This window comes from Struthio camelus, chromosome 6, assembly GCF_040807025.1.
Source record: "Struthio camelus isolate bStrCam1 chromosome 6, bStrCam1.hap1, whole genome shotgun sequence".
Classification (NCBI taxonomy): Eukaryota; Metazoa; Chordata; class Aves; order Struthioniformes; family Struthionidae; genus Struthio; species Struthio camelus.
In genome coordinates this window covers 4,757,079-4,781,028 of record NC_090947.1, presented here as the reverse complement: position 1 = coordinate 4,781,028, position 23,950 = coordinate 4,757,079, and the positions used below count along the sequence as shown (strand labels likewise).

At 51.5% G+C, this 23,950-nt stretch overlaps 2 protein-coding genes across 4 annotated transcripts; both read left to right on the top strand.

Moving 5' to 3' along the window:
* The first annotated feature begins 2,850 nt into the window (after window positions 1-2,850).
* LOC104151159 (putative methyltransferase DDB_G0268948) lies at window positions 2,851-12,864 on the top strand. Of its 3 annotated transcripts, XM_068947845.1 has the most exons (9): window positions 2,851-3,170; window positions 4,187-4,281; window positions 8,626-8,719; window positions 9,814-9,942; window positions 10,126-10,286; window positions 10,623-10,836; window positions 11,426-11,526; window positions 11,847-11,984; window positions 12,639-12,864. In XM_068947845.1, the coding sequence occupies exons 4-9, from the start codon at window positions 9,832-9,834 to the stop codon at window positions 12,727-12,729; spliced, it is 816 nt and encodes a 271-aa protein (XP_068803946.1). In that variant the 5' UTR covers window positions 2,851-3,170; window positions 4,187-4,281; window positions 8,626-8,719; window positions 9,814-9,831; the 3' UTR covers window positions 12,730-12,864. The 3 variants fall into 3 exon arrangements, with proteins under 3 accessions (XP_068803946.1, XP_068803945.1, XP_068803947.1); XM_068947844.1 differs by lacking the exons at window positions 2,851-3,170; window positions 4,187-4,281 and adding an exon at window positions 7,730-7,912; XM_068947846.1 differs by lacking the exons at window positions 2,851-3,170; window positions 4,187-4,281 and adding an exon at window positions 7,949-8,229.
* Window positions 12,865-16,078: 3,214 nt separating this feature from the next.
* Window positions 16,079-17,827, top strand: LOC138067703 (interferon lambda-3-like). The gene is made up of 6 exons (XM_068949586.1): window positions 16,079-16,210; window positions 16,323-16,517; window positions 16,731-16,808; window positions 16,981-17,124; window positions 17,214-17,294; window positions 17,386-17,827. The coding sequence occupies exons 2-6, from the start codon at window positions 16,350-16,352 to the stop codon at window positions 17,500-17,502; spliced, it is 588 nt and encodes a 195-aa protein (XP_068805687.1). The 5' UTR covers window positions 16,079-16,210; window positions 16,323-16,349; the 3' UTR covers window positions 17,503-17,827.
* Window positions 17,828-23,950: the final 6,123 nt, after the last annotated feature.

The following is a 23,950-nucleotide window of genomic DNA, read 5'->3' as shown; positions in this document are numbered from 1 at the left end:
GCCCCCTTTGTAGGGTTGCACCCTGCCATTTAGTTCAGTGCAAGGGCTCCTGCATCCTTCCAGCCAGTTTCCAGCAGGGCTCACTTGCAGGGTTGCACCCTGCCATTTAATTCAGTGCAAGGGCTCCTGCATCCTTCCAGCCAGTTTCAGCCAGGGTCCACTTGCAGGATCTCACCATGCAGTACAATTCAGTGCAAGGTCTGCATCCTTCCCACCCCAACCAATTTGCAGCGGGGCCCGCTTGCAGGATCGCAGCTTGTGCTGTAACTCAGTGCAAGGTCTCCTGCATCCTTCCCCAACTCCTGTCCAGCAGGGCTTACTTGTGGGGTTGCACCTTACCATTTCATGCGGCACAGGAGCTCCTGCATCCTCCTCCCAACCAGTTTCAGCTGAGGCGGGTTTGCAAGGTCTCACTGTGCAATATAACTCAGTGCAAGATTCCCAAGGCCCTTAGCTGCCATGGTTGGGTAATATTTGGAGTGACGTGGTTACCTCAGATATGAATTGCTTTTTGAGGGAGCTGTATTTACTGTATGTTCACCAGGTAACCTATGGTTTGTCTGTAAAAAGTCGTTATGGCATGATTATGCCCGATTGTACAGGCAAATGACAGTGAAATGCACAGGGGTAACAGCCTGCGCTTGCCTTCTTCAAGCCCGGGGAGCTGTTGTGGCCTCAAACAGGGCTGGATGCGACCTTTGGAGCAGGATGGAGGAAAGTCAACGCGGAGGGGAGCTGGGCCATGCTGAGCGCACGGCTGAGACTGGCGCGGTGAGTATTCCTGCCACGTATATATCTCAGACCGCAAGGAAGGGGGCAAAGCTTGAGTAGCGTGAATTAAGATGGTCTTGGGCCTCATTTAATTGACACAGCTTATGTCCCCGAGTCTTGATTGCATTTCCAAACACCCATCCAACATCAGGCGGCCGCCCAAAGCAATCACGCTAAGTGCAGCTGGCCGTGGGTGCCGTGAAAAGTAATTTAGTTTTAGCACAGCCGCTTCCTGAGACCATTTAATTTTTTGCTTATCCCAGCAGATACCGCATCTGCTGCATTTCTCTTCCCTATTCGCAACGCGTCTCCGAAGGCGCTGGTGCAGCTTTTCGGGGGTTGCCTGTGCCCGGCCTTTCTCTAGGGCTATGGCACATGAGCCACGCTCCCTGCCCGCCGCGCTGCCTTCCAGGCGTCCCCCTGCTCCTGCCCACACGCGCTCACGGTTACTCTCCCTTTGCTTGTCTTGCACACCATCGGTTAGGTTGGGTCCATGTTGTAGTGAGTGACAAGTTGGGAGCGTGTCACCAGCTCGGGGAGAGTTTGTTGCTTATTTGCTATTGCAGTTTGGTCTGGATTGTTTCCATAGTCCTGTGGCATTTTTTTTCTCCCGCTGCCTGCAATCAGCGGTGGTTAGAAATCAACCTCAGGAGGAGCTAGCTGAGCTGCATGAACGTTGCAACCGTCAAATGCAAACGGTGGGAGGATAAGCAGTGGCTTTCCCTATGCTCTCTGCTCTCCAATTCAGTTTCCCCCAAGGGAGACAGCATGACGGAAATCTCCGGGCACCCGAGGAACCTGAAACACAACAGCTGGAGTTCGAGGTACATGTACGTGCTGCTACTCAGGTGATGCACGAGGCTTTATTCTTGCAGATCTCAACCTACTGACTACGCGCAGGTGTCTAACCTTAGCCTTCACAGAGCACTGATGCTCTCCAAAGAGCACTGGAGCCCAAGACTCCTTTGTCTCTCGCTGAGCTCTGGTTTGCTCTCAGGTGTCTAAAAATAAACATTTCTGGCAAGGAGATGTAAAGCCCAGCTGCCAAAGTACGGATGGGCCAGGAGACGCGAAGGAGCCCTTCTTGCAGTCTGTGCTTGTCCGCTTTTCCTTCGCGCATCCAGCTCTCTCTCCAAGTTGCTGCATTGGGATTTATGGACAGAGACAACATCTTTTAGTGAGGATTTCTAGCCGTGAAAGCTGACAGCACAGCAAACCTGCAGAGTTTTCCATGAACCCAGATAAGAGAGATGTTACATGCACAGCCTGCACGCTGCTCGGCTTCATCGGAAACCAGACTTGCCCAAAGACATGGAAATAACTGTTTAATACTTTCGCATCAGACACCTTTGTTGCAAGGGACCACTCTTGGCCCGAACCAAACTCGGCAAAGAGGGCTGAAATGCTGGATTATGGTGCTGTGAATAAGATTTAGTACGTTCGGGTCTGTGCAAGGCCATTAGCGACGCAGGCGTAATGAAAGAGCATCTTCTGGGCCTCTCTGCAGCACGAAGGCACAAAACGGCTGTGCAGGGGAGCAAATGCATAGACAGAGTAGGGGTGAAAGTACTGCGTTGGAAACCTAATCCTGAGAGTGACTTATCCCACTGGGAAATAGAGACGGCAAGCCGAGCACTCTATTTTGGGCAGGGAGTAATCTCAGTGAACTGCAAAAATTCAGTCATTTCAATTACAAAGGAATTCAAGAAAATGAAAAGCTGTTCATGACGCCTTCATAAGCCAAAAAAAAAAAAAAAGACATTAGAAGAGATGGAAGGAAAGGAGGAGTTTTAGGTCCTGGGCTGGGAGCAGGAAATCTTGGCGTGCTCCCTGCCTCTGCCCCAGCGCCTCATGTGACTTTTCAATTTAATTTCGTCAGTCAACCCCGTGAGCCCTTTTCCCATCTTCCTTAATTGAAAGGTCAAATCGCCAGAGATAGATTTGTTGCTTATTATTTCCCGACGACCCTGGCGCTGGGGCTTTTACCTCGGCCAGGGCTTTTCGAGCCTCCACGTACCGCACATAAATCATTCGTAGGGAATGACTTATAGCCGCACGAGCTCAGCAGAGGGGCAGGATTGCAAAGCCAAGGGCTTTCCGCCTCTGCAGACTTCCTCCCCACCTTGGGCAGCTTGCCGGCCCTCTGCGGGCCTCTTTTTTTTTTTTTCCAGCCTTTGGTGGACTCAAGCATGAGAACAACCATGAGAAGTGAAGGAGATCCAGCTATTGTCCGTCATAGAAACACCACCCAACTTGAGGCATTTTCAGATGCCTTTTCCTTTTCGTTGCGATAATAAAACTTGCTCGTTTCTTCTCAGTCGGAGAACAAACAGAAGAAAGTCTCCCAAGAGCTGAAGCCTTCCCGGGGGTCTTCAAAGCAAATCATTTTCTTCATAAAGGTAAGTGAAATACTGCCAGCTTCTTCACAACTGTTGTAAATAACCCAGACTATATATCTACAAATGCGGCTTCAGGGAGTAGCATGCCTGGCCTGTTTTGCCCAGTCCCTCTCTCTGGGGTCCCGTTACATCTTTACCTCACCGATAACTTCGTGATGGACGACCCATCGGGAAGGACGCATTACGCCATATTTATTTGCTCACAGGGAGCAAGAGCCTCTCCTAGGGTCAGTGGTTACAGTCCCTGCTGGCCTTTTTCACTCCTAGTCATAATTATCGTTTAAATATGTGTCCTCTGGACTCCAAGATTGCCAGGTAAGAAGGAGGTAAGTGTCTGCCCCCTCCTGGATCAATATCCTTGTGCCATGGAGGTTGGCCAAAGCCCAGGAGGAATTTGCCCTCAAGGGAAAACATGACCCGTCTCACAGAGCACGATATTAAAGCAAGCCACTGGAGAAAGCTCATGCTGAGGTGTCCGAGGGGAACAAGATTCGGCACCGATTCAAGTGCCACTTGTGCATAGTTTGCTGAGCCCTGGCTTTCTGCCCACTCCAGCAGTGCACTGCATCTGGCCAGTGCGGACCTCCTTCAGGTGCTGTGCACCTTCCTGGCATCTTGGCTTCGAGTGTAGTGGGAGGTAATTAAGAGGTGTCCCTCTCCATCTGTGTCTAGGACAGGCTGCAACAAAACTCAAATAGTATCCAAACGTACCCAGCTAGGGCTGGCATGTTTCCTCAAATTCCTCCAGATCGGTGCAGGAAGGTGACCCACGCTGAGTGTTTTCTCAGGACAGTCTAAGGGTGTTATTCCTCACAGAGAAGGTGGAGAACTGGACCCTCCAAGCAAGAGATGTTGTAATTGTTTTAGTACTTGGGGAACTCTACAATTTTGAGACCCTCCAAAAAGACATAACTCAGGGTTCGAGCTCAGTGGTAGCGTCCTATGGGCAGAGTTGTGTAGGTCAGATGATAATAATCTATAAACACTTTTAATAGCTCTTCTTTCTATCTATATAGATTGATGTGAATAGACTTTTTCATGGTACAGAAGCTGGAACGGAGGCAGCAGCTTCAGCGAAGACGCAGTGGTGCGAGCCTGGCATAGCCTGGAGGTGAGTCAGACTCTCTGGCTTCACAACAGAGGGTTATCATTAGGGGAAGATTAAAAGTCACATCGCTGGCAAGAAGAGAAAACTGATTATGGTTTTTAAAATGGGCCAGTCAGAAAGCTGAGCGGCCCAGAGCTGTGGTGCACGGGCTGAAAATACAGTCACAGACAAAATGAATGAGAATTAGCCTTCTGTTTCAGAAATACACATAGTTAATTAGAAGGCAGCTCTCAGTTTTATCACGAGCCTTTCTTCGCTGCAGGAGAAGATGACTAGGAGTTCTCATAATGGAATTAGCAAAGATTTTTCTGCCAGAATGTTATTGCTGGGGAAGATGTAAACACAATTACAGAACGAGACCGGCTCGGGGAGGCGACAAGGTGTCAGTTTATACAAGCGCAGCAGGAAAACTGACAGGAGTCTCATTTAGATTTTTTTTCCCCAAAACTAGAATTTTTTTCCCCAAAAAATTCTTTCAGAGAGAGATGCATTTTGCAATGGGGGGGGAAAAAAAAAAATCTCCCTGGCCCTGCTCTGACTCACCCCAAGGAAATGCAAGAAGCCGGCCAGGCGGGGAGCACTGCTGCGTATCCGCACTTCTGCAGGGCGATAAGGACAGGGAGTGGGCTGGTGCCGACAGCGGCGGTGGATAAGCATCCGGAAGGGTTCAAAAGCACTTAAGGCGGCCAGGCGACACCTGGGCACAGTTCTCCTCTTCCCCTTGGGCTTGCTGGGTGAGCTTGCGCGGTGCCAGCTCGCCTCCGGGGTGCAGTTGTGCTCCAGGAGCTGCTGCTGCTGAGCCAGGTTGCAGGAACGACCCCGGGGGCCGAAGAGGGCAACCCTCCCCCCAATGCGACATGTTGCTCAGTTGGGCAAATCCACCCCCCCAAGGCCCATTCCCGGTGGTGGCGGCTCGACTTCTCCCAGCAGCTGCGCCTGGGATGGAGAGGGTGCAAGCCAGGAGCATGGCTCGCAAAGCTCCTGGTGCCACTTGTTTTGGTCGCTGGTTTGAAGTCCTAGTGAATGAAGTGGCTCTGAAAGGGGTACAGAGCCCAGGAGCAGTGGCTTTACTTTTGTCTGCCTCTTCTGCATTCCTCTCAGTGCACAAAATAAACTGCATTTGCCATGGCTCCTGGTGTCATCGCTGTTCTGTGCTTTTCTGCGGGTATCTCTCTGATACTGGTTCAAAGTTTTTTGACTCAAAGTGGGTGTCAGAGAAGGTGTCCTCTGGGCCTTGCCATGAAGGGAAAGAGCAACATGAGACAACCCTTGGTTTTCGTTCCTGGCTGTAGTGATACCTCAGCGAACATCACCACCATGAGATCATCTGGCTGGGCAGGTCCATACCTGATCCTCCCCTCTGCCTGTCTGTACATATGTGTACCTACTTTTCCAAGGGACCTGGAGGTCCCTCACACATGGTCTGCCTTGAGGAGCAAGCCTTGCTCTTGGAGGACCGAGATTCAGAGGTCAACGGTAGTAGTGACTGCCAAAACATTAAAGGAGCCATTGGCTTGCATCGAACGCCAGCTCCCATGGTTTGGGAGGACTCCTGTTCACGTTGGCAAGTCATGCATTGATCCTGAAATATGGATGTGTACCCTGCAGCCAGCCTGGGTTGATCTGAAATGTCAGTGTGGAGAGCTGAGGAAGCCACCGCAGAAGCACAGAGGCGAGTATCTTTCAAAGTGCTCAAAGTAAAGACATGGTTGCCTCACAGGCCAGGTTTGCTGTTGGCATATCAAGGGCCTAAACTCCTTGGACAAGGAGCACTTTGTAGGGGTGGGGGCACATGTGGAAACAAGCTATCCTAATAAATGTATGTTTGCCTTTTGGGAGGGGAATAGCTGACTCACTCCAGCAGGGAGCCTAGAAATAAACCAACAAGCAAGCGCTCTGGACAACTTGGAGTGCGTCCTACATGCAATTTAATGAACAATGCTGCTGATTTAGGAAGAGGTCTGGAGACACCATGAGCTTTATGATCGCTAATCTGGAAGTGTTTCACCCCTGGTTAAAGCTAGGGTTGAGGTATGGGTCAGGAGGTGGGAATTCAATGTTTCAAAACCTCCGTTTGGTGTTGGGTCCAAATCAGCTCAGTTCGGTGTTGGTGGTTCAGGTTTCAGCGTCCTGCAGCATTCAGATGAGGCCTGGTGTCTTCAAAACATGTTACAGCACAATATTTTTAGGGCAGGAATCTATCTCTTGGCCATAAGTGAGCTTAGGGTTTAGTTTATTGATGCTGTTTGGAAAAGCAAAGCTTTGAAAGCCCAGTTTGCCCCTGGATTTTGCAAAGCCGCCAAGTCAGGCAGAGAGGCAGAGTCAACAGGCCTCTGTGGCTCCACGTTGCGGAAGGTGCCGCTCCAGAAGCGAGCAAGTGTTGAGGGCTGTCTATAGGTTATGTTCTCCTTTTCTGCGTTAAGGTTAGGGTTTGGAAGCCTATTGATTCGGGATTCCCTGTGGGGAAGCCCACAGGGCCCGTAGCATTTGGGCAGGTGGGAGGACCCCAAGGTACTTCCATATTCCTTAAAGCCCTCGACCTTAATGAGAAGGCTGGTAGCAATGGTGGACAGTCTCTGATACTCTGAAATACCGCAGAAATTCCTGAATACTCTGAAATTCCTGCTCTGAGCAGAAATGCAGCTAAAATTAGGGAATACAGAAACCAGAGAAACTGAACGCTTGCTGGATTTTGCAAAATACAGAGCATCATGAGAACAGGGTGGTCTTTGGTGCTTGTGTTATATTTTCTCTTGGTGTAGAGATGTGTCCCCTGGTATAATTAAGGCTAACCTTTCCCTTGCATTCTCGTGGAGCACACAGAGGCATGCTTTAGGTATAAATACGGTTAGAATCAAGATTTAGCTATCTGAGATGGAGGAGCCCATTCTTACCCTAGGCTGCAGGTCCATTAGCTAAGGAAAAAAAAAAAAAATCTGATTTCTCTTTTCTTGAGAGCCGCAGTTGAACCAAGGTCACTTGTTGAACTCTGCAGATTCAGTTCTTGTTGGTGCTATTGGAAGGAACGCACAGGGAAAACCTGAAAAAATAGATAGCAGCAAGGAGGTGCCGCAATCCTCACACTGAGAGGACCAGGTGATCAAAATGGAGAGTCTTTTTCCCCTGGCATACACCTGTGATCGGGGGATTTTGCAGGATGCTTTGGGCTCTTTGCTGAGCTGCTCTGCAGCAGGTGGCCCAAATGAAAGTACTAAAAACACTCACCCACTAACCTCAACACAGGTCTCGATTCAGCAAAGCACTTCAAGGTGGCCCTCATCTTCAGCCCCAGCATAAGTTCTGCTGACTTACCAAAGCCCTTAAAATTAACAGGGGCTTAAAAGCCTTGTTAATTAGCATAGATTCACAAGTGTTGTGCAAAAGGCAAAGTGGAGCAAGAGTGTTCAGGTGGACCATGGCTCTGCTGGAGTCAGCTGCTAATAAGCATTAGTCCCACAATTGCCGGCACAGAATGGCAAAGCCCTGACTCATATCAGGGGAGGATCTTCACCTAATTCCTGAAATATCGGTGTTGTTTGCTCTTAGTGTTGGCACTTGGTTGTGAGGGCTCTGGCTGTGTTTCCCCTCCTTGTGCTGGGCAACGGGAGGGGATTTGCTGCACAGCAGGACCTCTGTAAGTCCAGATTTTGGATCCTGTGGAGTTTGACTCCTGTTCTCTTGCTAGGTTGTAGCATCTGTGTCTGATCTGCTCTGCTTTCAGAGCAGAGGGGCTGCCAAGCCCACCCCTGTTTTTTGGGTGATTTGAAAGCTATCTCTGATTAATAACAGCAGTAACTGTTCAAAGGAAAGGAGTCAGCTTTCACGCTCCAGAGCCTGCCATGAGACAAACTCTCTAGCAGCTGCCTTCATGTTTTTGGAGACCCCATGCCAGTGCAAGCCTCGAGCAGAGAGCTGATGTCTGCCTGAGCTCTGGCTGCGCGCGGTGATGCTGTAAGTGCTGGCTGGGTTAGCACAGAGCACTGCGCAGCCGCCAGCCTCCCAGATGAACACAGCTCCACAGTTGCTCTAGAGGGAGCAATTTGCTGTTTGAATCCGGGAAACTCGCTGTTTTCAAGGGGATGCTGACTCCTTAACCCTTCTTTGCACTGAAAGGACCTGAATTTTTCTTTTTTTTTTTTTTTTTAATTTTTTGGAAGGAGCCACATGGCATGTGGCGGTTGGGTGCAAGTTGGGGCCAAGCCTGGGCCGTGGTGGCAGCGTGCAGGGCCAGCCCGGGGCCGTAGGGCAGGCCTGCGTGGGGAAGAGCCGTGCGGGCCGGCTGTGGGTGGGCAGTGCGGCGCTGAAGGGTGGCGCTTGTTTGCTTGCTTTCTCCCTTGTCCCTTCCAGGCCCCGCGGTGGCCCCTGAACACCTGCAAGCGTGCCTGAGCTAGCAGCGGGCCCCGGAGCTGCACGCAAGGTGGTGGCAGGAGCTGCCGGCGTTGTGAGTATCGCTGGGCGCGGAGGCGGCGGGTCCCCGCTGCGGGGACGTGGCCAGCAGCGGCAAAGAGATGCTGCTGGTGTGAGGGTCTCGGAGGCGGTGGGGTGGCCCAGCTGCTTGGAGAAGACCTCCCCAAGCGCCTTTCCTCCCCAGCAGGCTTCAGCCGCATGAGCTAGGGCTGATATTCCCTGCTGTTAATATTTTAATCCTGAGCTAGCTAACCCGCTTCCTATTTTGGCTCCTGCAGCGCAGGATGTGCGAGTAATATATACTCGCGTGTCACTCGAGGCTCTTCCCATTGGTTATATCCTCTTATCCAACTCATTCGCCGCGTCTCCGTGAGTGTGAGGGTGCTGTGGGTGACCATAAAACATGGCCGAGAACATTTCCGGCAGATTTTCCAGATCCTGGAGCTGCCGTTGTCATGGGAAATGCCTGCTTGGTTGCTGAGATAAACAGGATAGAGAGATGCTTCCAGTGTAAGATGTTATCTTACTAAAAAGAGATGGACCAGGAACTGCTGGCCCTGAGTTTGATGGACCCCTGCCTGGATGGACCATGTGATTTCTTTTTTTTGTTTGTTTTTTTTTGTTTTTTAACAGATAGGGGAGGGATTAAATTCCTAAGTAAGCAGAGTAGGGTTGTGCACTCTGTATGCATGTGAAAGCAACGTCCACGTGAGTTTTCCTGCTGTTAGTTTAGGATGTGTCCTGCCCCCCCCCCCGCCCCACCACCACCACTCTGCCAGGTCCTATAAAGTTACTGGCACTCCAGCTGTGATGGTGGTGGCTTTTTGGTTTTTTTTGGCTTCTCCCTTTCCCTCTCCAGGGGGGAAAAAAAATAGGAGAAAGGAGAGGAAGCATTTAAAATACTAGCGAGTTTTTCCTTCTCAAATGCTGCCGCTCCACTTCTGCACGCAGCTTGTTCTTGCAGTCCAGGTACTGGGAAAGCAAAGTGCACTTTCTCATGCTGTGCCGTGAGTGCAAAGTCTTCCTGTAATGCCCTTCCAATGTTACACTTTAACAATGGATCTGCCCGGTGGGAGGAACCTGGACATATAGCTAGTGTGACCAACCAGGCGGACTTCCTCCTCGCAGGTGCCAAGTCCCTCAAGCATGGCCACGCAGCTGTTTGAAGGGAAAGGACATGCAGCGGTCTATCAGAAATACAGGTTTGCTCCTGGCAAAGAACTGCAGCAAACCATCCTCTCCTACCTGAAGGAAAAGGTAAGCGGTCTTGCCAGATTTTGGGGGAAGATGAGGTTTCCTTACCCCCGCTGGGGATGTTGGCTTGGGCGGTACCGCAGGGAGAAATAATTAAGCAGGACACCCTGGTGATGACTGGGGTGGTGGAAAATATGGGCATCCGAGAGCCTTTCTGCAGGATATACTGTAATCTCCCTGCTTCAGAGGACAAACACCATCGAACTGGTAGTGGACGTGGGCTGCGGGTCAGGACAAGGCACTCGCTTCCTGGCAGAGCATTTCAAGAAGGTGGTGGGATCGGACATCAGCGAAGCTCAGATCCAAGAGGCCAGGGATGCGCCCTCCCTTCCCAACGTGTCTTACCTGTAAGTGTCGTGCACGGAAAATTCAGGTCCTTGCGCAAAAGCGGTGCTTTGCAAGTGGGGCTGGTGCCGGCTGGTGCTCTGCTAATAGGACAGCAAGGGAAATTATTTCTGAGCAGAGCTCCTTCTTACACATCTCATGCAGAAAGTGTCTCACTTCTGTCTGGGGAAGGTGACGGCGATTCCTAGTGTGAACATGCATTATCCAAGACTTAGAGTAGCTGTGGCCCTATATCCTGGGCAGAGAGTTGGGTCAAACTCCAGAAAAAGTCCACTGGCTTCATGTCCTGCTTACTAATTTCAGTATTAAATGTTGCTTTTTCTCCTTCTCCCTTCCAGTGTGTGCCCTGCAGAGGAGCTGCCATTTGAAGATGGCTCAGTGGACCTCCTTACTTCATTTACAGCCGCTCACTGGTTTGATATTGAGAAGTTCATGAAAGAAGCAAATCGTGTTGTCAAGCCGCGTGGTTGTGTGGCTCTTAGCACCTACACCGTGGACATGAGTCTGCGCTATGGAAACTGCTCCGAAAAGCTGACGCAGATCTTCAGAGAGGTGAGGCAGTGAAACCTAAACCTCAGATCTGGGCAGGGAGGAACATACAGCAGCTACTTAGCTGTAGAGAGGAGAAGCAACGGGCTCAGGGATGTGAGGAGAGGCTCAAGAACAGCTGTTGCCTGCATCCATCTGCTCCTCACCTTTATCCTGCTCATGACTGAGGACAGGGCAGCCACTGCTGCATGTCCTTTGGCTTTGGTTTCACTGGAAGATAGAGAACAATCTGATGGAGGGTATCTTCAAGGAGACTTTTCCTGTAGCCCTGATCACTGTGAAAATAATGCAAAATAGAAGCTGTTTTAAAATAGTCACTTTTTTGTGACGTTTCTTGTCCAAGTGTATTTTAGCAACTCATCAGAAAGAGACTTTGTTATGAATAACAGTGTAGGGAGGAGGACAGGAGCCTATAAAATAGTATCCTAAGATCTTGATGCTGCACAAAACCATGGTGAATTTTAAATACGGGGGGGTAGAGTGAGTGTGTGTGTGCGCCTCAGATGTGCATTAGGGCCAAGAAAGCCTGAGTTTAGAAGTGAAGGCTGAGAGCTTTAAGTGGTTTTGTTTTTAATCTCTTCTCTTTTTCCAGACCAGGGACGTGATTTTTAAGTACTCGCATAGTAGAGTAAAGCACGTCTTGGAAGACTACAAAGAGATATTTGAGGCCTTGCCATTTCAAGACAAGAAGAGGTGAGAAAGTTCTAGGTGTAGCACCACGAGTGGAGAGAGGGGAAGAGGCGAGGAGGAGAGCACGTTGACAAAGGGGGATCAGGAATGTGTCAGGGGTGACTAGACCACCTGTTAGCTGGTACCTGCTGGCTTCTCCAGCAGCTTATCCATTATAGCTGCTGACTCATCAAATACCATAATTGCTAGAGGTCCAAGAGATGGCATCATCTGATTATGTCATGAGTTTTAGTCACCAGCACCTTAGTCTGTGGTCATCCTTATTCCGCTGCCTTTGAGATCTAATTTGCCAATGCTCCTTTCTTCTTCTGCTTCCTTTCTAGAATCACTGACATCTTTGATAAAATTCCTATGACAGTTGCTGGTGTGGTTGGTTACTTTGAGTCTGTCTCTCCATATCAAGTTTACATGAAGAATGAGCCTGAAGCTGCAAAAACTCTCCTCCAAGAAACTGAAAAGAGGTAAAAACTGCCTAGGAAAATAAGCAGCACGTGGAAGAGCCCCTCTTATGTACTGAATGAAGAGAGAGGCCACCATGAGCCCTTCAAAACTAGAAGTGACCGTTACAGTAACGCATTCGCTCCTTCCCTTCAGTTCTGGATGGATAGTTGGCAGAGACTTTAAACATCAGATCCTCAGCTGCTCACAGCACTATTAACCTCAGTTTAAGTCAGTCGAGTTAGTCCATGTAGCTGGACGGCGTTCTTGCTCTGGTGCAACCATCTCAGTTTCATATCATAGGTCTCTGAGATGCGAGGCTGAGAAACTTAATTGATTAGCAAAAGGAAAAAAACAAACAAACAAAAAAACCCCAAAACCTTGATTGCTTCCATAACTGATATGTGGTGCTATTTCAGCCATAGGGCCTTCTACAAAGCAAGCAAGGGAAGGGCAGGCATCCCTAGGGCACGTTAATCTGTTTACAGAGCAGAACAACCCTTGTGCATAGGCCATTAGATGCAACGCTGCCTCCTGCATCTCTGATCAAACTCTCGGTGCTTTGGAGGAGCTTTAGGTAGAGCAGGTCCATCTCTGGCTGCGAATGTCATTCCACATCTTATGGGAGCAGGATCTGGCTGGACATAGTGAGACCCATCCTCTGCTTCTTGTTTCAGGTTCCTGGACACGATGGGAGTTTCCTCTCGGGAAACCCCGCTGGAGTTCTGGGTAAGGCACGTCTGCATCCTAGGGTACAAGGGACCGTGAAAGGAAAACCCTTCACCTTCGGCTGGTTGAAGGAGATAATAGCCTGATTGCAACCACTCATATTCCTTGGGAAAGATTGGTGCTTTTTTTTTTTCTTTTTTGTGATTAAAATTTTAATCTTCTGTGGAAAGTAGACATGGGTGTAATGTCTGCTCTTAGTCCATAGCAGCCTTTCTGTGGTGCCTGCTTGAAGAGACAGCCTTGTCCTGCCCAGTACTGCCACTGGAAGCCACCAGTTTCAGATTGTGCTAGGGCTGAGTGTCACAACTGTAGCTGAGAAACTCACTGATTTTCTTGCACAATTAAAAAAAAAAAAAAGTTGAAAAATAAAGCTGTGTCTAGTTCCTTTTTAACAGAGGCTGGGTAGCACCTTCTGGCTTAAAATAATCACGCTTCATGGCCATCGTTCACCCTGGGACCTCACTGCCCTTTCGCTTTACGAAGTAGGCAGGTATTAGTGTGCATCTCTGCAGAAAGTGAGGGAAAAGCCAGTTTCAGCGTTGTGCTGGCCAATATCCCGAATAATTACGCTTCCTTCTTACCCTAGTGTGCTGGCACCCTGCAGCTTTACAGAAAGTCTCACCCCAGGCACAAACACTGTAGTGGTGACATCTGCTTCAGTGCAGACCTCATCTAGTCAACCAAATTACAGGAATAAGGATAGTTTTGGGGGTGAATATTGTGGATATATGGTTCTCAGTGTTATGACTGATGCTAGAGACGGGTGCTTACCAGCAAGATGCATAAGACCGCAACACTTGCGTGAGCATCAGCTGTAACTTTGTCAGTAAAGGGGAGATATCGATGTTAGACTGGGCGCCTTTCTTGTGAGAGCATGTTGGCATCATGCTGGTAAGGTACAGGATGGCAATGGGGCTAAGACCCAGCTTGACGCACATATTTACATGCTTGGTGCACCAGCCCATGCACTGCATTATCTTCCATCCGCTCCGCGAGCTCGAGATAACAGCTGCGTTTCAGCGAGGGGCAAACAGAGGCAGGCAAGGCCTTTCAAAGCCAGGAGCAAATTGGTGCAGGTCATCTCCTGTTTGCTTTTGAGAGATTTGTAGTTGAGGCCCAGCCTCTGCAGGTACACTTCCCTTTCCTGTAAGTCCTACCTTGGACGAGAAGGCTGCCACGGTGAGGGCTGGCCAGGGCTGTGTGGTCATCCTCTTAGAGCTGATTAGTTCGTTGCATCATTGAAGAAACCAGACTTGCTGCCTCTGCCCCTCAGACCTATGTTCCTCGGGGGCATGTGGGATTCTTTCCCCCAGGAAAAGAGGAGATGGGGCATCAGCCATGTCTTCAGAGGCTGAGCAGCCTCTGCCAGCCTGCTTCCCCTGTTGAGGACGACATGAGTGAGATTGGGGTGGCCCAAGTCCATAGAAGAAGCAGAGGGAGGGTGGTGGGGGCTGGAAGCTTTGCAGATGCCTTCATGGGTGAGGACACAGCTGGTGGCTTGTCATCTCCTGAGGGAGCACTAGAGGTCTCTGCCTGCCCATGATTACTCTGGGTGAAGCAGCCTGGCCTAAAAGGAGCCGCTTGCCCAGGCTAAGGGAAGTCCCCCTCTTCCCGAAGCAAGGAAGCGTGCGGGCCGTAACGCCAGGCGTTGCATGGTAAAGCTGGCCAGGGGCAGCCCCCGCCGCTTTGCTCCCGCCCAGCGCTCGCGATGGGGCAAACCAAGCTGGAAGCGCGCTTGCCACCGGTTGCAGACGCTGAACGGTGGGAAAGCGCTGCAGGCTCGAGCCGGCTGCGCCTCACAGTGTTGCTGGCCTCTAACACGCCAGCTTGCGTCCTGGACTTACCCCTTTGGTAGACTCCGCACGGGTGTGGTGTTTCCATCCTCGGCCCAAAGTCTGCCGTGGGATAGCTCTGCGTTGGTCGCTCTCTGTAGGCTGGACCATCCTGCCACCGGGGCTGCCTGCAGCCTCCACAGCCCATCGCCGGCTCCCGGAGACCTTGGGGTGGGCTCCCATGCATGGCCCACATCGCACCAATGACCCAGGGACTGGTTTGGTTCTGGAGGGATGTGAGGGTGGGGTTTTTTTTGCATTTTTTTTTCCTTTTCTTTCTTTTTTTTCCCTCTCCATTATTTTTTTTTTCTTTTTGGCATCTTGAGGTGACCTGCTCAAGCGGCGGTGACGAAGTGATCTTGGCTCATCCTTGCCGTGACGGCTGGGCTTGCGGCCAAAGCCTTTACGTCCGCCCAAGCCCAGCGTTTCCCAGCTGCTCGCGTGGTGCCGCGAACGCCCGCTGGATGCCGGATGAGTCACCAGGGATTGCCTCGGCTCCGGCTTGGGTAGCGAACCCCCCGCCTCTGCCACCAGCCCTGCCCGCTTTCACTTTCCTTTCCGCATCCTGGATCTCCTGCACCCTTGGCATTTCTTGCTCCGGGGTGGTGGAAAAGGAGACCCTGAGGTCCCAAAACGCCCTCCTGGAGAAAAGAAGAGCTCAGCAGGGTGCAGCGGGAGGGTACGATGCCGCCCACCGGGACGGCACAGCTGATGCAGCGAAAAGGCTTAGCAAACCCCCCCCCCCCAAGTGCTTTCTGCACAAGAGCCGACGCGCAAGGCACTGGCTGCACCTTCTCCGGCCACGCCGCCCGCCAGGTCCCGGCGGCCTCCGAGGCGGTGGCCAGCCAGGTGCCGACACGACGGCTGGCGAGGATACGTCCAGCCGGGGAGAAACCTTTGCCGGGGGTCAGCTCGGCACCGGCGGGTCAGGATCGGGCTGGTGGAGAGCCAGGTGCAAACATCTGGCTGGGATACCCGGGCAGTTTGCAGCCCTTGCGGCGGCCGGACCCAACTCCCCGCGTCGAGGGGGACCGCGCGGCGTCGCGCCGCTCGGGCTGAGCTCGCCCCGGCACGGCCCTCGCTGAAAGGGGCCGAAAGATTGATTTATTTTTGTTTTTGGGTTTTTTTCTTTTCCCCCTAGCCGGGGAGGATTTCGCCGAGTTCGTTACGGGCGCTGCGTCTCGCTCGCGTGCCCACGGCGCGGCCGCTTGCGCCTTTTCTTCTCGCGCTTGACGGGAACGAGCTGCCCCGCGTTTAAAAAAAAAAAAAAACCACTCTTCTCCGAAATCTGTGCGCCGCTGCCTCGAACTAAGCCCCGAGCGAAGGAAACCGGCCCCCGCCTTGCGGCCTCGGGTTTTATTTAATTACTGATGTTTTGAGGGTGCCTCGCGCGCGGGAGCCGGCGGCGGCAGCAGCGGCAGCAGCAGCAGCAGCAGCAGCAGCAGCAGCAGCAGCAGCAGCACACCTGCGCGCCGCGCCGGCCGCGCCTGCCGGCCCCGGGATTCCCTCCGCCGCTTTCGCTTTCCCGTTTCCAGACGCAGGGCGCCCGGTGGATTTTCCTCACCACCCGAAAGCGCCAGCCTGTTTCGCTCTGCTCCTCGCCGGCGGGCCGTATAAAAAGCGGGTAGGATGGGGCAGAGCGCGGAGGCAACCCGAGCAGCGCCGCGAGCCAGCTGCCACGCGCCTAGGTAAGCCCGGAGCCGCCTCCGTCCCCGCGTGCTTGCTTTTTTTTTTTTTTTTAATTATTATTATTTCTTTGGCTGATTTTAATTACTATTATTTGTTGGCTGATGTCCGCAGTCCCCACTTCAGTTTGCCTAGGCGAAAATGCGACGCGCCGGATGCCGAGCGCTGCTGCTGCTGCTGCTGGCCCTGGCGGGCAGCCTGGCGGGCGCCTTTCCCCGGGACGCCCCGCGGAGGGGCTGCGGCCTCTCCAAGTACCGCTTCCTCCTGCCCTCCGAGCTGAAGGCCGTCCGAAAAATGAAGGAGCAGTTTGTGAGTATCGACCGCCTGGGGTTGGGGGGTTTTTTTTGTTTTTTTTTGTTTTATTTTTTTTGGGGGGGGGGTCGGCTCGGGGGCCTCGCCAGTGCGACCCGCGTGGCGCGCCGGCCCCTCCAAACTCACCTTTCGCGAGGCGCCGTTCGGTTTTGGTTTTTCTTTTTTTTTTTTTTAAAGCCGCCTCTCTCTCTCCCCTTTGCGCGCTCCCAGGAGGTGACCATGCTGCTGTCGGACCGAAAATGCAACGCCAGGCTTTTCCACCGCAAATGGAGCACGGCAGAGCTGTCGGTAAGGAGAGGACAAAAAAATATTAAAAAAAAAAAAAAAAGGGCTATCCAAAGGGGCTACCGCCTCTCCAGCTCGCGCCTCCCAGCCGCCGGTCCCCGCCGCCGGCAGCTTGCGCAGCCTGGGGAAGAGCGAATCAGTTCTCCGGGGCTGACGGAGATGCTGCCGCCCGCAGGTGCCCGACCGCGTCGTGCTGGCGGAGGCCGAGCTGGACCTCGTCACGGCCGTCCTGGGGCGCCTGGAGGAGCCCGGCCTGGCCGAGACCCACCCGCGGCCGCTGGCTTTCCTCGCCCAAGCCCGGGAAGACCTGCGGGGCTGCGTGAGTATCCTCCCACCCTCCCCAAAAAACCCATCTCCCTGGGACCCGGCGCTGCCCGCCGCGGCCTCACCGAGGCTCTCGCTTTGCAGCTGGCCGGCGAGGCTCCCGCGCATCAGCCCTCCGGGAAGCTGCGCCACTGGCTGCACAAGCTGGAAACGGCCAAGAAAGAGGTAAGCGGGCTCACCCGTTTGCCGGGGGGGGGACGACGCTTCGCGCGGTGGCACCGTCCCCGTCGTAACCGTCCCTTTCTCGCCACCGCAGGAGAGCGCCGGCTGCCTGGAGGCCTCCGCCATCCTCCACCTCTTCCAAGTGCTCAGTGACCTGAAGTGCGCGGCCCTCCGCGAGCAGTGCTCCTCGCCCCCGCCGGCCGTTATTTAAGTGTTCCGGGGCGTTTTCTTTTATTTTTTAAATTATGGATTTTTTTTTTTTTTGTAATCAACTATTTATGGATGCCTTAGGAAGGCGTGAAGACGCGCAGCTCCTGAAAGACGTTGCTCAGCAGGAATGAGCAACCTCCCGTCTTGGGTGTCTCTGTTTTGCTGGGTTTCAAAACACAGACTTTTTTTTTTTTTTTCATGAAAAGCTATTTTTGTACCTGCTATTTATTGTGGACTGTATCATGGGGTTTTGCACGTATAGGTAAATTAACTTTTGTACGCTATTTATTATGAGAAAGAAAATAAAGACAGCACTCTGACGCAGTACCATTGTGTTTTCACTGCATTTCGTTATGATATCGTCACTTCAGAAGAGATGAATTTGGAGGGGGAGGCAGGGGAGGAAAGCAATGTGAATTTTGAGGGGCTGGAAAACTGGCAAAACCCCTGGATGCCTCTAAGCAAGGGTGGGAAGGTGCTGATCAAAGCCCCGGGGCCACCTGAGCCGCATGAACCTGGGGGAGGCCACAGCCTAAAACGACGATTGCAAGGAGGTCTGAGAAAACTGCACCAGAAGGCCTTTGGGTTTGGCCATGTCGGGAGCTTTAAGAAGAGCTGTGAGCGATACAGCCATCAAAAAACGAGGTCTGAAAGAGCAGGGTGCAAGGCGAGGGGTGCACGAAGGCTATTCACGGTGCAAACATCCCGCCAAACCACGGCAAGGCACTGGGAGCCCAAACAGCTCAAGGCTTTGGCCGCAGGAAGGAGAGGAACGTAGCGAAGGCGCTCGAGGCTGGGACATCCCCTTTGGAGAGCTGTCGGGTACAAGGCCCACAGCAGCCTTGCTCATGTCCTGTGTTTATTCTTGCAAAAAAATAAAATAAAATAAAATAACGGCAGTGCTAGTTGAAAAACACCTAGCTGGAGCACAGCCGCTAGCAAAACCTGAGCCAAGACTGCTAGCCGTCACGGTCAGGCCACCTTTCCCGGCAGGTGTGGAGAGCAGGTGCTGAGGCCTGACAAACTCAGACCACTCAGCGCTGATGATGGAGAAGGTAAAAGGATTCCTCAAGTATTCACTTACGGGCAGGTGCCTGCAGGTTTCCAGACTTGGAGCTGGAGCAATTCCCTTGTGTGAGCAGGCGATCCGTCACGGGGAGGAGGAACGCACACCTTGAAGGGAAAAGGAAGCTGCTGAAAATATTTGAATAGGTAGGGAGAGATGCAGGGCTGTCCTGGAGGCCTCTTTCCTCTACTGCTGGCTTTCTTTTGAATTTACTAGACTTTGGCTTGCCCGCTGAATGAGTGTTTTTCACGGGCTCCCATCTGCTAAGAACGAGCTCCTTCAGGAGCTCCAGGCTCAAGAGAAAGAGCAGAAGAAGACTTGACTCCTCCTGAAACCACTTCCGTGCATCTCGACTCCTGAAATCGCCCTTTAAATCTGCTCCGTTGTTTTCAGGCTGTGGGAGACGGGAGGCAGCAGCAGAGGCACCGCCGTTGCCTGGCTGCAGGCTCAGGGAGAACGAGAAGGTCTTTTTGTGCACGGGGGCGTTTCTCCACGGAGACCTCTCTGAGCACGTGCTACCCTGAAGCCCGAAACATTGGGGAAGAGGCATCCACACGTGATGCGGAGTGGCTTCTCTTTGGCAGGCAGAAACTAGAGGCTGGGAAGTCAGGCTCCTTGGGAAGTAAATGCAATGACTTTTATGGACCAGCCTTGTCCCAGCTGCTGGCGGAGCTGCTGCCACCTGATGTTACAAACTACCCCAAAGGCAATTAAAAACACACCTGCCAGTTTTGAAGCCTAAAAGGCTGGGAGCCACGAAGGCTGGGGTGAAGAGCATAGCTGTGAGAAATGCTTCTCTTCATGGCCTACGCGTAGCCAATGTTGATGGGGGAGGAAGGCTGTTTTTCAAAAGATTTCTGGCAGAAGTGCTACACTGTAACGTCCAAATGAGATACAGCTTGGGAGAGTACCATCTGAGGAGGGCACAGTGGGTTTTTGCACCACCAAAAATAGCAGTATTTATTAAATCCTGCCCTAATTGAGGTCGCTACTGAGCCTTTATGAACCCACAGGTGCCACAAAATGGTCTGGGAGGCAGCTGTGAGCGTCTGGGAGGCAGGCACGGGGCTAAGAGCTTGGTGTGCCCTTCGGCGAGGAAATCCTGCCAAAGCCCCAAAGGGTTGAAAGCTGCTTTGTGGCTCCAAGCGGACCAGCTTTAAGGAACCAGGTACTTCCCTTACCGGTTTGCGTTGGCTCCCTGGCGTCAGAAAAACTATTGCAGTAATGAAACTCGGGGCTGGGGAAAAGCAGATTTGAGCAGGGCTAGTCGGCTGCTGTGCCAAGCCATCTGCCCTGGCTCGGCGCATTGCCTTGAGGTCACTGCTGTGATGGAGAGCGTTTGCTGCGGACAAGGAGAGAGGTGCACTCTTCTGCATTAGCTTTAGTTAAGATAAAGAAATAAAGGCAGCCTGCCCTGTTTTTGCTGGTTGAATTAGAGTGATTTCCCAGAGCAGGGTGGGGGGAAATTGAAAATCAAGCTCGGTATCTACTCCAGTCCAGTCGAGGCTTGGCCCGACTGGGAAATTGCAGGCATCTCGTGCCAGCACTGCTGTGGCTCATCCCAAAGCAGGGACCGGTGGGAAGGGATGGATGTGCCTGCATGAACCTTCTTGTGAGTTTTGGGCATCCTCCCAGAGGATGGGGCAGGCTGTTGTCCTGGACCAGGAGCAAAAGGCAAAATGTGGTTAGGGTGAGGAAGAGTGGCAAAATGAAGTAGGCCACGGGTCTTTCCCTTGAGAGACACTCGGTGGATATTCATTGCCCATCCTCTGCACGCCGGCTTGTCTAAGCCTATCTCTCCTCACAGCCCCAGGGCCTGGGAGATGTCCGCTGAACCAAGCACTGGCCACGCTGCTGGTCCATAGTTCCCGTACTCACCTTGATCTCTGGCCCCCGGTGCAAAAGAAACCTAAAATGGTGGGTAGACAGCTGTACGTCCATTTGACAGCGGGGGGGGGGGGGGGGGCTTCATGGGCTGGGAAGTGACATTGATGAGTCAGGAAAGCAGCAAGGTAGAAGAAGCAGTTGGAAAAGGAAGGTCTTACAGGTGTAACTCACAGGAAGGTCTTACCAAGCCACATGCTGGCTAAAATGGAGTTTGGGATTTGTGGCACCACAGAGAAAACAGCAATGCTGGGGAGGAGGCTGAACTACCGCTCCGGGAAATGTGATGGCAATGCTAGGGGAGAAGCCAGCTCTTGGCGGGAGGATGTGTCCTCTCCACTGAAGGGGGCGCAACATCTCGTTTCAGGGGTGATCTTGGCTCCCTTTCTGTGACTTGTGGGCAGATGGTGCCAAAATTTAGTTTGCATTGGGCCTCAGTCCTCCCATATCAGGCTCAGAGGGCTTCTCACATCAGGGCATTGAGGGCTCAGGCTTTGCAAGGAGGGAAAAGTTGTGGTGGTGGGAGTTTGGGCTGAAGGCTGCCTCTCGAGCCACTCTGGCTGCCTCTGCCCTGGAGCGGACGGCAGAGCCTTCAGCCAGCCCTGGCTTAGGGCAGCAGCAGTCCTGCGCTTCCTAAGGGGGTGTGTGTGTGGGGGGGTCTCTTTAGCAGTCGCCAACACAAATGCAGATTTATACTGACAGAACTTGATTTTTGAAGAGGGAGAGATTTCTCTCTTTCTCTTTTACTCTGTTTTTTCCTCCCCACGAAAATCCTGCAGGATTTAAAGTCCTCGAATCCCACAGGACATGAATTGGATAAAGCTCTGTGGGACTTGGCAAGTGTCTGGTCACGCTCCCTGAAATCCTGTCCCAACGCCTATCAGAAACAGCAGTAACTGAGATAAGACAAGGCAGTAAAATTAACTGACTGCCATTCTTTTCCATCAATATTTTTGTGCCACTTCCAGCATCACCTAAATATCCTGGTCCAGCTAAGATGTAGTGCTGAGATCTGCTGTTTGTCTCTTCAAGAACTGTGTATGCAATGCAGTTTTGGTTTTGGTAGAGATTTTTTTTTTTCATGCATGCATGTAGCTTTGCTTCTATTGAGCGAGCAGGGTAAAGGTTTACCAAATTAAAGAAAAGGCAAATAAATTTGTGATGGCCTTTACTTCTCACGGGAGTTTGTCTCTGAGCCTGAGAAAACTCAAGTTTTTCTCTGCACCAGCCTCCAGTGGTTACAACTCTGCAGCTTCCCAGGGGACACGCCTAACACGTGCCAGGTAACATTACCGTTGGCAAATCAACAAAGCTGACAGCCGAATTTCATTGACGGATCATGTTATCCATTTCCACATCATAAACTTCTGCTCCAAACCCTCTGATCAGAATCCAAGTTAACACCACGTAAAGAATAAATGCGCTCTCACCTTGTAAGGGGAATACTCTTGGAGCATGCCTGACACCGCGAGGAATATGAAAATAAGTTGCTGCTGCAAGAACATACTGATTTAGCAATTTCCTCTTACCATTCTTCCCTATGCACCAGGAATATACAAAGCCCAGACAGTAAGAAACCTACTGGGGACTCGTACTAGTGTTTCCTCATCAATCTCAATAGCAAGTCACTCAGTACATCACTTTTATTAGTTTTTAAATACATTAATTTTGTGCTGGAGGTTGCTTTGGGCCAGACAGCACACGAGCAGTCGGCACCGGGGAAGGGGGGTGCCTCCTCCCTTGGGAACTGGCAGTCCACAGTTTGGCTCTGGCTCAAGCTTTTCAGTTCACAGGCAGAGAATAACTCATCAATCGCCCGCTGCCAGGTGATGGGGTGTTCGCTGGCCTCTGAGCCTTGCAACGCTCCCACCCGGGGGAAAAAAAAAACAGGTAGGGGCAGCAGCAAGGCCTTCCTATCGAGATTTGTTCAGCATTATCTTACTCCTCTTGCAAATGGGGGGGGGAAAAAAAAAAAACTATTCAGCCTTTAGTGGAACAGCTACTCTACGCTGCCGTTGCCTCCTTGCGCTTGAAAGACATCATGTTGCAGTAAAGACTGGGAGTCAAGGATAGAGGGGAGGGGGAGAGACCTGGTACGGGAAAAAAAAAATCTCACTTCTCTAATTTGAAGAGCCTTTGCCACGGAAACTTTTGTTTTTCTGCAGCAAGCCCAGAAAACCTGTCTTTGAGCTATAAAGTGCCTATCAGAAAACGTCTTGAACTGGTGGAGAATCACCCCCCTGCCGTACTCCTAAGAAAGATGCTCCAGCTGCCCTTACCGGCTTACGGCATGGACGTTTTTCCCTTCCCCTGGTCTGAATCTCTTTAAAGTCAGCTGTCAACTGCTGCATCTGGTTCTGCCTCTTTCTGCTCTATTCGGACATGACTTTTATTTCAATTTTAATTGTTCCCGAAACTGATAGAGAACTCCTTCTGTTGTCCTTTATCTCAAATGCCTTTTTTTTTTTTAAGTCATCACTAGTAAACTCCCTATTCTATAATAAGTTAGAAATAGGATGGTGCTCTTGATGTCATTTCTCCTCCCATTTGGTGCTGATCATAATTCTGCCCATCAGAAATCATATGGGAAATCATCAGGAATCATTTTATCATGCTCCTACACTGCTGTCAGGGGAGACGGTGTTCAGTAGGCTCCAATTGCCTTTCATTTGCTTTGAAAAATAACCTTCACTTTTATCTGCAGACAACTTCAGTGGCACATGCAGGAGTTGGCTGATGGGGCCCCTCGTTTTCATGCAAAACCGGCAGGTTGGACTAGGGCACCAGACAGAAAGATAGCTGCTGAAGATGCCTGGGACTCTGAACTGCTGGCTGAATTTGTAATGATTTACTTCCTTTTCCCCTTTGCGTTCCAGAAATCTTGTTTTTGATTGTTACCCCCGGAGCCAGGATTGAGCTGCTCCCTCTGTCTCCATCTTGGGTTAAACATTATGCAATTCAAAAAGCTGAAGCAGTAACCGCGCCCCGTCACGGTCCTGTGCTGGCTCCCTCGCAGTTTACCTCCAGCTCCAAAGGTCCAGGCTGCCACTGGGGGCCACGACCATCACTGGCCCATGGACGCAAGCGTTTGGCAGGCAGCCTGTGTTGCGGGAGATGGAAAGAGAAGAATATTCTGACAAAAAAAAGTCAAGATTAGGACCGGTCCAGGCAGAAACCCAAACCTTCAAAGAACAAACAAATAACTAAACAAACAAAAAACAGCATGGGTTTTTTTAGCTTTTTTTCTCCCTAGACCTGCAGGCAAAACCTGGCTTTGTAAGCTGATTCTGAACATTGTTTTAGCAGTGCCCAGGGGAAGCAACAGCTAAATTCCAGGTCAATGCAGTCTCTGATCGGTATCAGCAGTTAAATATGTCTATTGATGTTTATCAGAGTTGTATGGTGGGTTGTTTGCTCTAAAATATACATCGAATCTCAGCTGCTTGGTAATCACCGTGAGATGCAGCCCACGGGGCTGTCTCGCTCTTCTTTCTGCATG

What these genes read in the sequence shown, in the direction of transcription:
- LOC104151159 (XM_068947845.1), top strand. Translation starts at nt 9,832, where the DNA reads ATGGCCACGCAGCTGTTTGAAGGGAAAGGACATGCAGCGGTCTATCAG. An exon ending in TGACGCAGATCTTCAGAGAG is followed by an intron (nt 10,837 to 11,425) that starts GTGAGGCAGTGA and finishes CTCTTTTTCCAG; the next exon opens with ACCAGGGACGTGATTTTTAA. An exon ending in CTCCAAGAAACTGAAAAGAG is followed by an intron (nt 11,985 to 12,638) that starts GTAAAAACTGCC and finishes TTCTTGTTTCAG; the next exon opens with GTTCCTGGACACGATGGGAG.
- LOC138067703 (XM_068949586.1), top strand. Translation starts at nt 16,350, where the DNA reads ATGCGACGCGCCGGATGCCGAGCGCTGCTGCTGCTGCTGCTGGCCCTG. An exon ending in GAAAAATGAAGGAGCAGTTT is followed by an intron (nt 16,518 to 16,730) that starts GTGAGTATCGAC and finishes GCGCGCTCCCAG; the next exon opens with GAGGTGACCATGCTGCTGTC. An exon ending in TGGAAACGGCCAAGAAAGAG is followed by an intron (nt 17,295 to 17,385) that starts GTAAGCGGGCTC and finishes TCGCCACCGCAG; the next exon opens with GAGAGCGCCGGCTGCCTGGA.